Source organism: Stegostoma tigrinum, chromosome 41 (genome assembly GCF_030684315.1).
Source record: "Stegostoma tigrinum isolate sSteTig4 chromosome 41, sSteTig4.hap1, whole genome shotgun sequence".
NCBI lineage: Eukaryota > Metazoa > Chordata > Chondrichthyes > Orectolobiformes > Stegostomatidae > Stegostoma > Stegostoma tigrinum.
Genome location: NC_081394.1, coordinates 17,151,207 through 17,168,253, shown reverse-complemented (window position 1 = coordinate 17,168,253; position 17,047 = coordinate 17,151,207). Strand labels below are relative to the sequence as shown.

The 17,047-nt window shown below is 44.0% G+C and overlaps 1 protein-coding gene and 1 pseudogene across 1 annotated transcript; both read right to left on the bottom strand.

Moving 5' to 3' along the window:
- Positions 1 to 17,047, bottom strand: part of LOC132206719 (histone H2AX-like) — a 46,214-nt pseudogene that overhangs the window by 8,692 nt on the left and 20,475 nt on the right.
- Positions 11,537 to 13,682, bottom strand: LOC132206667 (late histone H2B.L4-like). The gene has a single exon (XM_059641262.1). The coding sequence runs from the start codon at positions 13,617 to 13,619 to the stop codon at positions 13,242 to 13,244; it is 378 nt and encodes a 125-aa protein (XP_059497245.1). The 5' UTR covers positions 13,620 to 13,682; the 3' UTR covers positions 11,537 to 13,241.

Here is a 17,047-nt window from a genome sequence, read left to right as displayed (position 1 = left end):
TCTCTGTTCTTACTGAAACATCTTAATCCCGGAACCTGCAACAACCATTCCTGTCCCTGCTCTATCCATGTCTCCGAAATGGCCACATCATCAAAGTCCCAGGTACCAACACATGCTGCAAGTTCCCCCACCTTATTCCGGATGCTCCTGGCATTGAAGTAGACGCACTTCAAACCAATTTCTTGCTCGCTGGTGCCATCTTACATCCCTGAAACTTTATTTTGGACCTCCCTACTCTCAACCTTTTCGATACTCGAACTACAATTTTGGTTCCCATCCCCCTGCTGAGTTAGTTTAAACCCACCCGAATAGACTCAGCAAACTTCCCCCCCAGAATATCGGTACCCCTTTGGGTCAGGTGAAGACCATCCTGCTTGTAGAGGTCCCACCTACCCCAGAAAGAGCCCCAATTATCCAAGAATCCAAAACCCTCCCCCCTGCACCCTGTAGCCACGTGTTCAACTCCTCTCTCTCCCTATTCCTCGCCTCACCAGCATGTGGCACGGGCAACAAACCAGAAACAACTCTGTTTGTCCTAGCTCGAAGCTTCCATCCTAGCTCCCTGCATTTCCGCCTTAAACCCCCATCTCTCTTCCGACCTATGTCGTTGGTGCCTATCTGGACTACGACTTGGGGCTGCTCCCCCTCCCCCTTAAGGATCCCAAAAACACGATCAGAGACATCATACACCCTGGCACCTGGGAGGCAACACACCAACCGTGAGTCTCTCTCATCCCCACAGAACCTCCTATCTGTCCCCCTAACTCTGGAGTCCCCAGTGACTACTGCTCTGCTCCTCTTCCCCCGTCCTTTCTGTGCCAAAGACCTGTGCCCCATTGCTTTCCCCTGGTAAGTCACCCACCCCGCCAGCCAACAGTATCCAAAATGGTATACTTATGGTTGAGGGGAATGGCCACAGGGGATCCCTGCACTGCCTGCCAGTTCCCTTTCCATCCCCTGACTGTAACCCATCTGCCTTTTTTTTGTACATGAGTAGAGACTACCTCCCTGTAACGCCTCTCAATAACCCCCTCTGTCTCCCGAATGATCCAAAGTTCATCCAGCTCCGGTTCCCTAACGCAGTTTCCGATGAGCTGGAGTTGGGTGCACTTCCAACACATGTAGTCAGCAGGGACACTAGTGGTCACCCTTACCTCCCACATTCTGCTGCAGGAACTTTCTACTGCCCTGACCTCCATTCCCATTATTCTAAATTCCCAAAGAGACTGTTGAAAAACAAAGAATAGAAAATAAACTAGTTACCTTACCAATCTGGTGCACAGAACCTTTTTTTTGGTGAGAGGAGGAGGATGGGTGGGAGACACTACCCGAGTACTGTTTCGGGTAACGCAACCACAAAAATATTACCTCGCTAACTCAGCAGAACCGTGTCCGCTCCTGCTCAGCGTATGCTCCGCCTATTCGCGAGGTAAGTTTTTCAAACAGTGACTCACCTTCCCGGCAGCTACCTGGTCGACGCTCCCGCTCCTCCTGCTGCTGAAACAAAAATGGAGGGCCGCATGGAAGGCTCATGAATATGTGACTGTAGTTATCAATCTGTAACCAGTTTGTGTGGTGTGAAACCTGCAGTGTTATTACTGACCTGTTCTTGTCAGTTCCTGCTTGGCAAATGTGTGTAAATAGTTCTCAGCCTGTACCTGCCAGTTTCTGGTCTGGGAGTATTAGTATGCAGGTACAAACCTATTTCTGTCAGTTTCTGCTATGCTCATATTTAAGTTTAATCATCAATCTGTACCAGTCAGGTTCTACTCTGTTCATATGCGTGTTTAGTTATCCATCTACGTCTGTTAGGTTCTGCTTGTTGAATCGAGTACAGTTATAAAGCTGCACCTATCTGTTTCTGATGTATGAATATGGGATAACGTTTTAACCACCCCCTGTAAGTTATTGCTAAATGAACCTGTGCCTGTCATTGTCAACATACACCTGTGAGATCCTGTTCTGTGCATTATTTATCAAACTGTTCTTATCCATTTATGCCACATGAATATGTGAGTTCAGTAATCATTCTGTTCCTGTGAGTTTCAGCTCTGTGGATGTAAGAGGACGGTTTATTCAACCGCCCCTGACAGAGACTGGAATACAGATTTGTGCCTGGAGTTATCAATGTGTACCTGTTAATTTCTGCATTTTGAATATACAGGTCAGATTCTACCTGTCAGTTTCTGCTAAGTCACGCTGTCAGGGTGGTCATTGGTCAGTACCTATCCAATTCTGTCATGTGAACATGAGTTTTGTCAGTGTGTCCCTGTTAGTTACTGCAATGCAAATGTGTGACTGTATTTGCCAAGCTGTACTTCTCAGTTTTTGCTTTGATACATACATTCGCATATTCACAATCTATGCGTATCCATTTCTGATATGTTTCTTATCCTGTCACTAACGGATACTGGAATGCAAATATGTACCTGTATTTATAGACCTGTGCCTATTCTATTCTGCAATGTGAATGTATGGGTACAGTTATCAATTTCTACCTGTTAATTTCTGCAACGTGACTATGTGAGTGTTGTTATTGGTCTGTATGTAGCCAGTTTTGTCAATGTGAACGTGAATGCTGACATCAGTGTGTCCCTGTCAGTTACTGTAATGCAAATTTGTGACTGCATCTGCTAAGCTGGACTTCTCCGTTTTTGCTATGTGAAAATGAGATTGCAGATATCAATCTACACCTATCGGTTTATGAAGTGGCCTCGAGTTCAGTTATCGATCCATACATTTCAGTTTCAGCTTGGTTAAGGTGTAAGGCCAGTTATCAGAATGTACATGTCAGATTTGCTCTGTGCATGTGTGCCTGGAATTGTCCGGTCTCGGCCAGTAAGTTTCTGCACTGTGTATCTGCCAGTGTTCTTATTTATTTGTAGCTGTCAATTTCTTATTTGTGAACATGTTAATGCATTTATTACATACCTGTCAGTTTTTGCTATGTGAATATGTCCTTGGAGTTATCAACCTGCATCTGTCAGCTTCAGCTGAGAGAATGAGTGTTGCTGTCAGTCTCTACATGTTGGTTTCAGCTTGGTGACTACGTTTGAGACTTATCCATCTATTCTTGACAGTTTCTGATGAGACTGTGAGAATATAATTCTCAATCTGTCCATGTCTGTCTCTGCAATGTGAATGTGTGAGTGTGTATACTCATCTGTCCCTATCAGTTTCAACTGAGTGTATCTGAGGGTCTAGTTATTAATCTGCACCTGTCAATCTCTGGTTTTTGAATGTGTGAAGGCTTTTATCAATCTGCACCTATCAGATTTTGCTGTACGAATGTGTGTGATTATGAACATCTCTGCGTCAGTTTCTGCAAAGTGACTGCGTGTCTAGATTTCAATCTGTATCTGTCAGTTTTTGGTGTATGAATATGACTGAAATTATCACTTCCTACCTTCAGTTTCTGCTTTGTTACTGTGTGAACATACTTCTTAATCTACGTAGGTCTGTTTCTGTCAGGCCAACGGAAGTGTTGTCATCAATATGTCCCTGTCTGTTATGGCAAAGCAAGTTTGTGACTTGTTATCAATCTGCAAATATGAACGTACAAGTATCAATCTTTGCCTGTCAGTTTCAACTTGGTGAATGAGAGAGCGCAGTTATCTATCTACCTATCTGCCCCGTCACCTTCCGCTTTATGTACACATTAATTCAGTCCAAGATCTATGTTTGATGGCGTCAGCTTTGTGAATATGTGAAGTTAATTATGAGTCTGTTCCTGTCAGAGATGTGCAAAAACTGAAGCGTAGTTACCTATCCGTTTGTCTTTTTCTGCTGTGATTATAAATCTACGAAAAGATCAGTAAGTTGACTGATACAACGTGAAGGTGACCAAACCAGGTTATAGTCCAACAGGTTCATTTGAAAACACAAGGTTTTGCAGCACAGTCCCGTCATCAGGTGAAGTGAGAAAGAAGCACACCGAACACGGAATTTAGAAGTAAATAAATTAAAGGGTCGCACAACTGAGAAGGATGCGTCAAACAAACCTAAGATAGAGTTAAATCTTTAATCAGTTAAATATTTTAATTGATTAATATGCAGATGAAAATCCTCAAATTGCATTGATGTCACTGCCCTGTGAAAACCAAATGTTTCAACAGTGTAATGAAGAGGTGACATTTTACGACAGGTAATGCATGCTATGTGTGAGAGCTTGTTTCAAATCTGTTTTGCAATTGGGTTTTGAGTCAGACTAGTATTATTTCTAAAGCATTAATTTATGAAACTCGATTGACTGACTGTCTATAAATAGTGTGCTTTTAGAATAAAAAAATAGAATGTACCTGCAAATACAAATTCACTCCACTGATTTATATGTGCATGTCACTGACATAAACTGTGAGTGAGCATGTGAAAGACAGCAAAAGAGAGCAAGTGTACAATGCAGTGGGGTCACCTATAGTGCGACATGAACTCAAGATCCTAGTTGAAGCCATCCTCATGGGTATGGAACTTGGTTCTCAGCCTCTGCTCCGCAACTCTATGCTGTCGTGTATCCTGAAATCTGCCTCAAAGTACGTTTACCCAAAGGTCCAAATTCGACACCTCCAAAGGGGCCAAAGCATTGGGCTTGACAGGTTTGCTCAATTCATCAGCGAATGCATGAACGCCAGATTCATCAACCAAACTCACAAGTTAGTGCAAAATGTCACCCAAGCACAATGCATTAACATCCACATTCTCAAGTCCAACAAGAAAATTGCTGCTTTGATGACAATGTCAGAGGCATCGTCATACATATTGCATCATCAATTGACTACTGCAAGAAAGTGTTCCAACACCTGAACAACCAGCAACACGACAGACCTACCAATCCAAGCAAGGAACACACCTGCCAACTGAACAGACTGGTCAAGAGCTTTGATCCAATTCTTCAGAGTACCATACGCACTCTCATTCCACAAACTTCCTGATTGGGGGCCTTCTCCTGCCTTTGAAAGATGTACAAAGCCAACACATCAGAACGTCCCATCCTATCAGGCAATGGGACCCTGTGTGAGAACCTCTCTGGCTATGTCAAGGGCATCTTGAAACTCATCATACAGGGAATCCCCAGCTTCTGTCACGACACGGCAGATTTCTTACAGAAACTTGGCACCCACAGACCAACCAAACCAGGAAAATTCTTTGTCACAGTGGAGGTTTTGGCTCACTGCAACAGCAACCGCCATGATGACAGCATCACAGCATCAGTCACAGTATTCAATACCACCAGCAGCTGATTTCCAGACGCCATCCGACAACTCATCCACTTCATCCTTGACCGTAACACTTTCACCTTTGACAGCCAGTTTTCCAACCAAACACATGCATCAGCCATAGGGGCCAGATGTGCTCCCCAACATGCCAACATTTTCATGCAGAGGTTCGAACAAGGCTTCTTTGTTGCACAGAACGTCCATCCAAAGTTCTCCACCAGATACATTGATGATATTTTCTTCCTTTGGACGTAGTCTGAGGAATCACTGAAGCAACTACGGAGTGATATCAACAAGTTCCATCCCACCAAGAGACTTACCATTGACTACTCTTTACAATCAATCTCACTCTTGGACACAGACATCTCCATCAGACACAGATACCTAAATACTTCACTCTAACACAGGCCTACAGATAACCTCATGATGCGGGATACGACCGATAGGGTACCCTTCATCGTCCAGTACTTGTTGAGAGTGGAGAAACTGCGCCATGTTCTTCATAGCCTTAACACATTACTCATGACCATGAGGCCCTCACTAAGATCTTCCTGACACCTCCAGTACCTGCCTTCAAACAACCGCAAAACCTTAAACAGAACATTGCTCACAGCAAACTACCTAGCCTTCAGGACTACATGAACCACAACACTATACAACCCTGTCATGGTAAGCCGTGAAAGGCACGTCAGATCTACAACATAGGCACTACCATCCTATGTGGGAGCACCACCCACCATGTTCACAGCAGATACTCATGTGAATTAGACAACCATGTCAATCGCTTACACCTGTGTAGGGAGGCAATGGGTTCGTTGTATTATCGCTGGACTGTTAATCCATTCTTGCCCTGAGCTCTCCTTGTCTGATGACTGTTTTGTTTTATATAATTCTATACCAACTGAGTGAGAACCAGAGCTGAGCACCAATTGCACAGCTGCATGAATAGGACAATTCGAAGCAAGTAGACTGCTTACACAGTTCATTATCCAGTCCCATTCCACTAACTAGTAAAGAGACGAACAACTGACACTTCTTCAAATGTTTTACTCCAGACTATTAATCTAATGCCTCCAACGCATGTCCTTTACAGGATTCTGAAATAAATTGGGAGGGAGGGGGAGGCGGATCAAAGATGGATAGAAGAGAAGATAGATGGAGAGGAGAGTATGGTTGGGGAGGCAGGGAGGGGATAGGTCAGTCCGGGGAGGACAGCCAGGTCAAGAGGGCGGGATGAGGTTAGGAGGAAGGAAAAGGAGGTACGGCTTGTGGTGGGAGGAGGGGATAGGTGAGAGGAAGAACAGGTTAGGCAGGTGGGGACGAGCTGGGCTGGCTTTGGGATGCAGTGGGGGGGAGGGGAGATTTTGAAGCCGGTGAAATCGACATTGATACCATTGGGCTGCGGGGTTCACAAGCAGAATATGAGTTGCTGTTCTTGCAAACTATGGCATCATTAGCATCATGATGGCACTGCAGGAGGCCCAGGAAGAACATATCGTCTGAGGAATGGGAGGGGGGAGTTGAAATGCTTCGCGACTGGGAGGTGCAATTGTTTACTGTGAACCGAGCGGAGGTATTCTGCAAAGCGGTCCCCAAGCCTCCGCTTGGTTTCCTCAATGGAGAGGCAGCCACACTGTATACAGCGTCCCCCTTTTCTGAAGAAGGGTCCAGGCCCAAGACATCAGCTTTTGTGCTCCGAAGATGCTGCTTGGCCTGCTGCGTTCATCCAGCTCCACACTTTGTTATCTTGGATTCTCCAGCATCTGCAGTTCCCGTTATCTCTCTCTTTTACAGGATCGTCACGTTTCCCAGTTCTTGCCTACCTGAATTGTAATTACCCTTCCCCCTAAAGTTAAACTTTACTCTGCCGCATATACCTATCCTTATCCATGACTATCGTGAAAGAAACAGAGTTATGATCGCTAAAAAATTGTTTCGTTTTACTCGAAACTATTAATTTAATGCCTCCAATGCATGTCCGTTACAGGATTGTCACGGTTCACCATTCACTACACAATGCCAACAAACAGGTTGAACAGAAACTGCACAGTGAATTTTCTTCCGTCTCCGGAGGATTGAAAACCACAGCAGCCGCTTCCCGCGGTATATCCCTGAGCAGCCCACACACAGCCCGAGAAAGGCCTCACTCTTACCCAACCGCAGGCCGCTTACTTCCAGCTCCCGGATCAGCTCCTGCTCCGCTCGGCCTCTTACAAACAGGCCCCGGTTCTCCCCGAACGGAACCCCGGTCAGTGACCCAGGTTCACATCTCGATGGGCTGCTGGGAGGAGCCTGCTGGTCTTCTCGCTTCCCTGGGCACTGCTCCCTCCATTGCGGTCTCACTGATCAAATGCTCCTCCGTGGCAGCGCCGGCGCGAAGTATATTACGCATGCGCTCCTCTCGATCGGTCATATAGCTGCTGGGGGAGGGGCGGCGTAAAGCGACGTACCCCTGAGGTTTCCCCGGAAACAAATATCAATTGTTCATTTTCCCAATTCCCTTTTCACCAAGTTTGAGCAATGGAACTGGGGCCGTGGTGGAAAGTGCAGAGAAAGTTTCAAACAGGGACATTACCCCTTTATGAAGCTCCAATGGAGATCATTCCCGGCTCACGGTAGTAACTCCCTCCCTCGGCCTCTGCAGAATCTGATGAGGAATCGGAAACGCTGACGGCCATTCGGCCCTTCAATAGAGCTTCCCCGATTCAAAACACAATGGCCGATCGAATTGATCCATTAAATATGTCATTTCATCCTCCCGACACTCATCCTGTGTATATTAACTCCTTGTTTAAAGTAACATCAGAGAGTTGGAGTAAATGGGAGATTATTACAGAGACAGAATGTAGCCAATGGAGGGAGGCGTGTTGCGCAGTGGTAGTGACTCGAACTCTGTCGAGAGAGTGGATGCTTGTGGATGTGTTGCAATTTGCCCTGAATGTGGCGACCGTTATTGGAGCTGCACTCATCCAGGTCAGTCGGATAAAACATCACGCCCCTGGCTTGGGCCTTGTCAGTGAAGGACGGACTACGGGCTGTCAAGAGGAGAATTCATCGCTGCTTCTGTTTTCAAATAAAACTGTTGGACTGTAACATGATGTCGTCACCTTAACATTATGTCAGTCAACTTACTGATCTGTACCTGTCAATTTCTGTCATGCGAATGTGTGAGTCGTCATCAATTTATCTCCTCTCAGTGACTGCAAAGTGAGTGTGTGACTGTATATATCAACTTCTCATGAATATAAGAGTGTGGGTACCAATCTATGTCTTTCACTTACTTTTATGCCCATCTGTAAGGTGAATTATCAATCCCTACCTATCAGTTCATGTTTGGTGAATGGTGAGTATGGTTATCAACATGCCCCTTTCAGCTTCTGCTATGTGTCGGTAGGAGTTGAATTACTGATCACCACCACAGTAGCATCAGCAGTGACAGCAGGTAGGTGTCTGTGTGTGTGTGAGAGAGAGAGAGAAAGAGAGAGAGAGGGAGAGAGAGCCGAGTACTCCAGTTGTGTTCTCCGATCTCTGTTAAAAATTCAATGCGTGCAGAAGATGATAAATTCACTGTTATCTCCTCTCTGCTGCTTGTCTCCCTTGGCGTTACCATGGCGACAACGATGGGCAGGGCAGGGAAGGAGCGGGCGGAAAACAATTGTCTCTAAATTATTAACCGCTTTCTTTCTCAATTGAAAAGCGCGCCAGAATGGAGGAGGAATTTTTCCAGAGAAGAATGCATGGGTACTTAACAGTTGATTTGGTTTTAGATTACAAAAAAATGTCTAAGAATCTCTCCCCTCCCTCATTCCCTACCCTTCGGAGATTGGTTTAGACTCGATGGGCCGAATGCCCTCTTTCCTGCTGGGCCGGACGTTCCTCCTGGTAACCGTATTAATGGGACACCATCTTCAGACAATATTGCTCTCCTTTCTGGCAAATTTGCTCCACATTAACTATTCTACCTAGGTTCTGGCTTTATCTCAGTTCTGTTTGAACCGACAGCGGAAAGGCTCGCTTGCAGCATTCTGCAACCGAACAGAACCTGAGCGGATATTTGGAAATTGACAAGTCAGGAGATACACAATATCCTTGCTTGTGGGACTCAAAAGACAGGGACACTACTTTAGTTTTCCAGGGGTGTAAGTCAGAGTTCATCGGCCACCGGGGCCATTCGCTCCCGAAGTGATCGAGTGTTGAAGAGTAACACGAACACATAGCAGTCGCTGAAGATGACCTCAGTGGCGTTTCATATGTTTCCTCTCTGCGGGCTGGGCAAAGAGGCTGCACATGAACACACCCGCCAATAAAGCGCAGGCGGTCAGCACCCACTCATAATGATGAACTGAGGGTCGGAGTATTTGTTGCACTGTGTCATTTCAGCTCTTCCCAATGTGATTAAAGGAAATGTGAAACTGGCTGTGACCGAGTTTCACAGGGGCGGACAATTACCAAGTCCCGGGTTCTTCACACTGAGAGGGAGAAAAAAATCTTTTCGACAGAAATGTTCATCATCTCCTAATGTTGCTTCATTTCCCAGTCAGATATCTGCTACATTCCCTAATCCGGAGAGGGCACGGGGAGGAAGTTGGAAAATAACGGCGCGAAATCATCAACCGCTTTCTCTATAATTTAAAAAGCCCGCCATTGCACATACATTATGCACAAAAAAGAGGACGTTTAGAAGAAGAATTCACCAATACTTACGAGTTAATTTACTTTTCGATTACAAATGTACATTTCACACAATCTCTTTTTACTTCCTTCCCTCATCTAATTGAATGTGTCCATTCCTGATCTTGAAGGACGATTTCAGAACTTTCAGAACAAGCAGGGGAAAGCGCCAAATACCGCACTATGCATCTAATCGTTCAAGTTCACATTTCAAAAACTCCCCGATATGAAACATTACACAACTTTCTTTGGAATGAGCGCGATGACAGCGAACACCGCCTTTTGACATTATTTTGAAGTCGCCCTCTCTTCTTGCACTAAATTAGACATTAGCAAATTCTTCACTTTTGTTAAATAAAAATCGAAAGATCTGCGGGTCCTGGAAATCAGAAGCTGAAACTGTAACTGCTGTAAAAGCTCAGCGGGCCTGGCATTAACTGGAGAGTGATTAGAGTTAACGTTTCGGGCCCAGTGACACTTCCTCACAATTAACGCTCACCCTCTTGCTCGCAGTAGCACCGTCCCTTCCTTAAACACAAACCCCCAGAATCACAACACTGACCCGAATGCTAACACTAACCCTAGCCCTAATCATAAACCTTAATGCAAAACCTGTTCCTAGGTATAACCCTAGCCCCAGCACGAACTCTAACCTCAACCCTAAACTTAACACTGAACTTTATCCTGTTCCTTGTCCTAACCATATCCTTCGCTCTCACTGTGGCCCTGTCCACAATGATAACCTCAGCCCTAAACCAGTCCCCAACTCTAACCGAGGCCTTAGCTCTAGGCCTCGTCATAACCCTAACCGTATCTCCCATTCGAGCACTAAACCTAACCAAACGTGCACCTAACCTTTACCTTCAGCCTTGCCCGAGACTTAACCTTAAACCAAAACCTGTCCACTAACTCTAGCAGAACGCCGAACCATGACCTGAAACAGAACCCGAACCCTAATCCTAAAGCTAAAATCAGACCTAACTCTCGCATGAACCTAACCCTAGCTCTAACCATAAATTTCACCTGTACCCTAATCGTAACATAAATCCTCGCCATGACCCAAAGCCTAACACTAACACTAACTCTATCCCCGGTTCTAATCCAGGCGCTAATCCTAGACATTGCACTAACCCCAACTGTAACCCAACTGTTGTTTGTCATTTTTATAAATGACCTGGACGAGGGCGTAGAAGGATGGGTTAGTAAATTTGCAGACGACACTCAGGGCGGTGGAGTTGTGGATTGTGACGAAGGATGCTGTAGGTTGCAGAGAGACATAGATAAGCTGCAGAGCTGGGCTGAGAGGTGGCAAATGGAATTTAATGCGGACAGGTGTGAGCTGATGCACTTTGGTAGGGTTAACCAGAAGGCAAAGTACAGGGCTAATGGCAAGATTCTTAGAAGTGTAGATGAGCAGAGAGATCTCGGTGTCCATGTACACAGATCCTTGAAAGTTGCCACCCAGGTTGACAGGGCTGTTAAGAAGGCATACAGTGTTTTAGCTTTTATGAATAGACGGATCGAGTTCCAGAACCAAGATGTTATGCTGCAGCTGTACAAAACTCTGGTGCGGCCGCACTTGGAGTATTGTGTACAGTTCTGGTCACCGCATTATAAGAAGGATGTGGAAGCTTTGGAAAGGGTGCAGAGGAGATTTAATAGGATGTTGCCTGATATGGAGGGAAGGTCTTATGAGGAAAGGCTGAGGGACTTGAGGCTGTTTTCATTCGAGAGAAGAAGGTTGAGAGGTGGATTAATTGAGACATATAAAATAATCAGAGGGTTAGATAGGGCGGATAGGGAGAGCCTTTTTCCTGGGATGGTGACGGCGAGCACGAGGGGGCATAGATTTAAATTGAGGGGCGAAAGATATAGGACAGATGTCAGAGGTAGTTTCTTTACTCAGAGAGTAGTAAGGGAATGGAACGCTTTGCCTGCAACGGTAGTAGATTCGCCAACTTTAGGTACATTTAAGTCGTCATTGGATAAGCATATGGGCGTACATGAAATAGTGTAGGTTAGATAGGCTTGAGATCGGTATGACAGGTTGGCACAACATCGAAGGCCGAAGGGCCTGTACTGTGCTGTAATGTTCTGTGTTCTATTTTCTATGCTTATCTCACCACTGCATTGAATCTCGCTCTGGCCCTAATCTTAAACTAATCCGTAGCCCGGACCATAACCCTCCTTATTGCGCTAACCGTCGTTTGAACCGTAATCTTAGCCCCAACCGTAAACCTAAATCTAAACCTCAACCTAGCCCTGAGCATAACCCTAACCTTAACCGTGACAGAAGCATTAAACCATGCCCTAACCCTCACCTCATTGCTTCATTCGCTAATCCGCAAAATGATCAACTGCTTTCTGCCAAATTTGAAAAGCCCGCCAATATGTACAAAAAAGGAAGAAGTTTTACAAAGTGGAAGGCATAAGTATTTTTAACGAGGTAATTTACTTTTAGGTTACGAATGGATATTCCACACAATTTTTAAAATCTCATTCCCTCGTCTACTTCACTCGGCCCATTTCCGATCCTGAATGGGATTTTTTTTAACTGTAAAAAAAGGCGGAAACGTAAAAAAAAGCGCCACAAACAGCCCTCTGTACATATTCATTTTTTTCGCATTTCAAGAGCACCCCGACATAGTGATAAAACATCTCAACGTTCATCCGGGTGAGCGTATTAATGCTTTAAACAATATTTTAAAGCGGCCCTTTCTTTTTATAGCAGACCTGAATAATTCCGCGCTTGCACACCAGTCCGACAACTGTTCAGGTTTTATCTCGGTTAATTTTTACAGTCTCTCACCAACAACAGGAAGGCTCATTTACAATATTCTGCAAAATAGAAGCTGTAGAGGAATTGGGAAATTCCTCACGGCGCGCGAACTCTTTCAACCGGGGGGAATCAAATGTGGGCACAGGTTTATTTTGTTTGACAGGGGGGCTCATATCTCAGCGGTATCCAGTAAAGGGTGATTTGAACAATGTCACTGAGAAATGACTCGGAAGTCGAAGAGTGATTTTATAGAGGTTTATAAAATCATGAGGGGGATAGGTAAGGTGAGCGGCAGGTGTCTTTTCCATGGGACGGGCACTTGAAGACAGGGACACATTCTAAAAGGTGAGACGAGATGATATTTCTTTCGAAAATAAAAGTAGATGGGCAATTTTCACTCAATAAAGCACACATTAATTTACAGCTCATTTAAAAAAAAAGACAGTCGCAGAATGGAAGTTAAATATTTCCCTGTACCAACCGCGAAGCAAATTAGAGACACGATGGTTCAGCTGTTTAAGGGAATTTGTGGGTGGCTCTTAAAAGAGCCTTTGGGTTTTTCAGTGCCAAGTGGCGTTTCACTTGGAGCTGGTGTACTTGGTCACCGCCTTTGTGCCCTCCGACACGGCGTGCTTGGCCAGCTCCCCGGGCAGCAGCAGGCGTACGGAAGTCTGGATCTCCCGGGAGCTCATGGTGCTGCGCTTGTTGTAACGGGTCAAGCGGGAAGCCTCCCCTGCGATACGCTCGAAAATATCCTTGACGAACGAGTTCATGATACTCATGGCCTTGGAGGAGATCCCGGTGTCGGGGTGAACCTGCTTCAACACTTTGTAGATGTAGATGGAGTAACTTTCTTTCCTGGACTTTCGCCTCTTCTTGCTGCCTTTCGCTGGCGCCCTCTTCACCGCTTTCTTAGCGCCCTTCTTAGCAACTGGCCCTTTCTTTTCTTCAACCATGGTGACAGAATCAGGGAGAGCGGGCCCGGAGCTGGCTTTTTGCAGACTGTTGGCGTCAGCAATGCAAATGAAGGATGGGGAAAGCCTCGTTCCTCATTGGTTACTTTATACGCTGTCAAAACCCTCATGCTAAATCTCTCTGTGATTGGGTAGTGTGGGTCGAAAAGTGAATCTGTCAGGAACTGCATCTAAATGTTGTGTGGAACTTGATTTTATTCCTGTCAATCCGACTGAGAGAGAATTGTTTTGTGCTTGTGACACTGAAAGTTACTGCGCTATTGGCTCTGTGCCTTTTGTTCTTTGCTATAATGATGTGGGAGTCTGTGTTTCCAGCCGCACATGTCAGTTTCAGACCCTCTGTATGGACTGGATTTAACACAGTTTCATGACTTTCTGATAAATCCACATAATTTAATGCGGGCGAGTCTATGTTGGCGGATTTTTTCTGAACTTTATTTACTCACAAGGCAGTTGTATTCACACTGACCTGGCGATTGTTATTTCAGGATTAATTTCAACAGAGTACTTTTGCGATGTCAAATTATGACAATGTGTTTCATTTGCAAACTCTTATGTGCAAGTCTGTTCTTCTTTGCTTTATAGTTGTCTGTGAACTGTGTTGTTCAGAGTTTCAAGTTTATTGAGGGCTAGTTTGTCCTGTTTCCAGGAGTGTAATTATCAATCTGTATCTAATTCCGCATTGTGAATGTGAGAGTGCATTTCTCAATCTCGACCTGACAGTTTCTGTTGCGTGACTATGACTGTCGTTATCGATATGTAACTACCGGCTTTTGCTATGTGAAAAAGTGAAGCTCACCACTGACCTGTTCCTATCAGTTTCTGCCATGTAAACGAGAGTTTAGTTGACAGTCCATAACTGACAGTCTTTAATATTCAAATATACGAGAGAAACTACCATCTATGCCTCTCATTTTCTGCCTTGTGAATGAATGGGTGCGGGAATCAATGTATGTCTCTCAGTTTCTGTTATGTCAATATGTGAGTTTAATTATCCATCTCTACCTGTCAATTTCTACTTAGTTAATGTGTGTGTATTTACGAGGCTGTACCTGTCAGGTTTTGCTCTACGAAAATGCGTCGTTTTCAAGCCGGACCTTTCCATTTGTGCTATGTGAAACCGGGAGTTTTATTGTTAACCTGTTCTTGTCATTTTCTGCTGTGTGAATATGAAAGTGTAGTCATCAATTTGTAATTGTCAGTTTCTGCTATGTGAGTGTATGATGCAGTTTTTAATCTCTGCCCATCAGTTTCGAGTTTGTGAGTATGTGAATGCAGTTATCAATCTATATCTGTCAGATATTGTTGTTTGAATGTCTACGTAATTATCATTCTCTCCCTGTCCTTTTCAGCTATATGCATGTGTAAGTGAAGTTATCCATCTGTGCTTGTTAGTTTCTGCACTGTCAACGAGAGTAGATATCGATCTGCATCTATACGATTTTGCCCTCCGAATATGTACTGTTATCAATCTGTTCTTATCAGTTTCTGCTCTGTGAATATGTGAATGTGCTTACTATTCTGTACGTGTCAATTTTAGAATGATGAACATGTGAGAATAGTTACCAATCTGTAACTGTTAGTTTCCGCTTTGTGAGTGCGTAAGTGAAGTTATCAATCTGTATCTTTCATTTTATGCGATATGAAAGTTCGTGTCCAGTTAGCAATCTCTTCCTGTTACTTTCTGCTATGTTAATGTGTGAATATATTTATGAATCTGTCCTTATCAGTTTCTGTTTTGTAAATCTGAGAATGTTGTTGTTAATCTGTTCCTGTCAGTTTCTGGTTTGAGAATATCTGAATGTATTTATCAATATGTCAGTTTTAGCTGTGTGAATATCAGTGTAGTTATCATTCTCTCCCTGTCCGTTTCTTATATGTGAACATATGAGTGTAGTTATCGATCTATGCCTGTCAATTTCTGCTGTATGGATATGAGAAATTTGTTATCAATCTTCCTCTGGCCATGACTGCCATGTGAATATGAACGTATTTACCAATCTGTCCATGTCAGTTTCTACTCTTTGTATCTCAGAGTGAAGCTATTAATATGTAACCGTCAACTTCTGCTATGAGAATGTGCGAGTGTAGTTATCAGACTGTCTCTGTTCGTCCCTTCTGTGAGAATGTCTGAGTTCAGTTACTAATTTGTTCCTGGCTTTTTCTGATATGTCAACATTTGAGTGCAGTTATCAACTTGTTCTTGATAGATACCTACACTCACACATTCACATATAAATAACTATCTATCCCAGTCAGTACTTACTGTGTGAATACATGACTGCAGTTATCAAACTGATATGTAATATATATATTTCCTACAGCCATGATCCAAATAAATGTTGTGTTGATGATTCAGAATGGCTCTCAGATGAAAACAGTCCCCCTCCCACCATCACTTCTCCCACCGTATATGTAAGTGTCAACTCATAACTCACAAAATACCAAGAGATTAAGACCCAGTCTCTCAACACCCTAATAACTACTATCACAAAATGAATTACACAGACATGAAAACTATGGCTGGCTGGCAGAGAATTAAGAGATAACAAGGTGCAGACTTCGATAAACACAGCATTGTAAATGTGTGTTGTGAGTGTGGTTGTTGATCTGTCTCTTTTAGTTTCTGTAATGTGAACCTGAGTACTATGATCATTCTGCCTCTGTTAATTATTACAATGTAAATATTTGAGCGTACCTACCAACTTGCACCTGTCAGTTTCTGCCATATGAATGTCAATGCAGGTATCAATCTACGCCTGTTACTTTCTGCTATATCAATACGTGAGTTTAGTCAGCAATTCAGAACTGTCAGTTCTCTCATGTGAACATGTGACTACCATCATCAACCTTTCCCTGACAGTTACTGCAATGTGAATGTGACTCTAGCTATTAACCTGTACATGTCAGTTTCCGCTATGTTAATGTGTTAACATGGTTATCCATCTAGGCCTCTGTTTTCGCAAATGAATTTGTGAAATTAGTTATCAATCTGTACCTGTCAGTTACTGTAATGTGAAGGTCTGGCTGTAATTATATTCCTGCACCTGTCACTTTTTGCAATGTGAATCTATGCGGGCAGGTATCAATCTGTGTCTGTCACTTTCTGTCCTGTCAATATGTGAGTGTAGTTATCAAACTGTACCCGTCTGTTTATGTTATATGGATCTGGAAGTGTTATTATCATTTTGTTCCTGTCAGTTTCTGCTTTGTGCATATCTGTGTGTAGTTATCAATCTATGTCTGTCACTGTTTGCTGTGCGAATGTGTGAGTGTTAGTTTCTGTAATTTGAATGCTTGAGTGGTATCATCAATCTGTCACTGTCAGTTTCTATTCCATCAATATGTGAGTACAGTTGTTAGATGTTAGATGCCCTACAGCGTGGAAACAGGCCCTTCGGCCCAACAAG

Bases quoted from the DNA above. Each gene is read 5' to 3' on its own strand.
- LOC132206667 (XM_059641262.1), bottom strand. From the start codon at position 13,619: ATGGTTGAAGAAAAGAAAGGGCCAGTTGCTAAGAAGGGCGCTAAGAAA.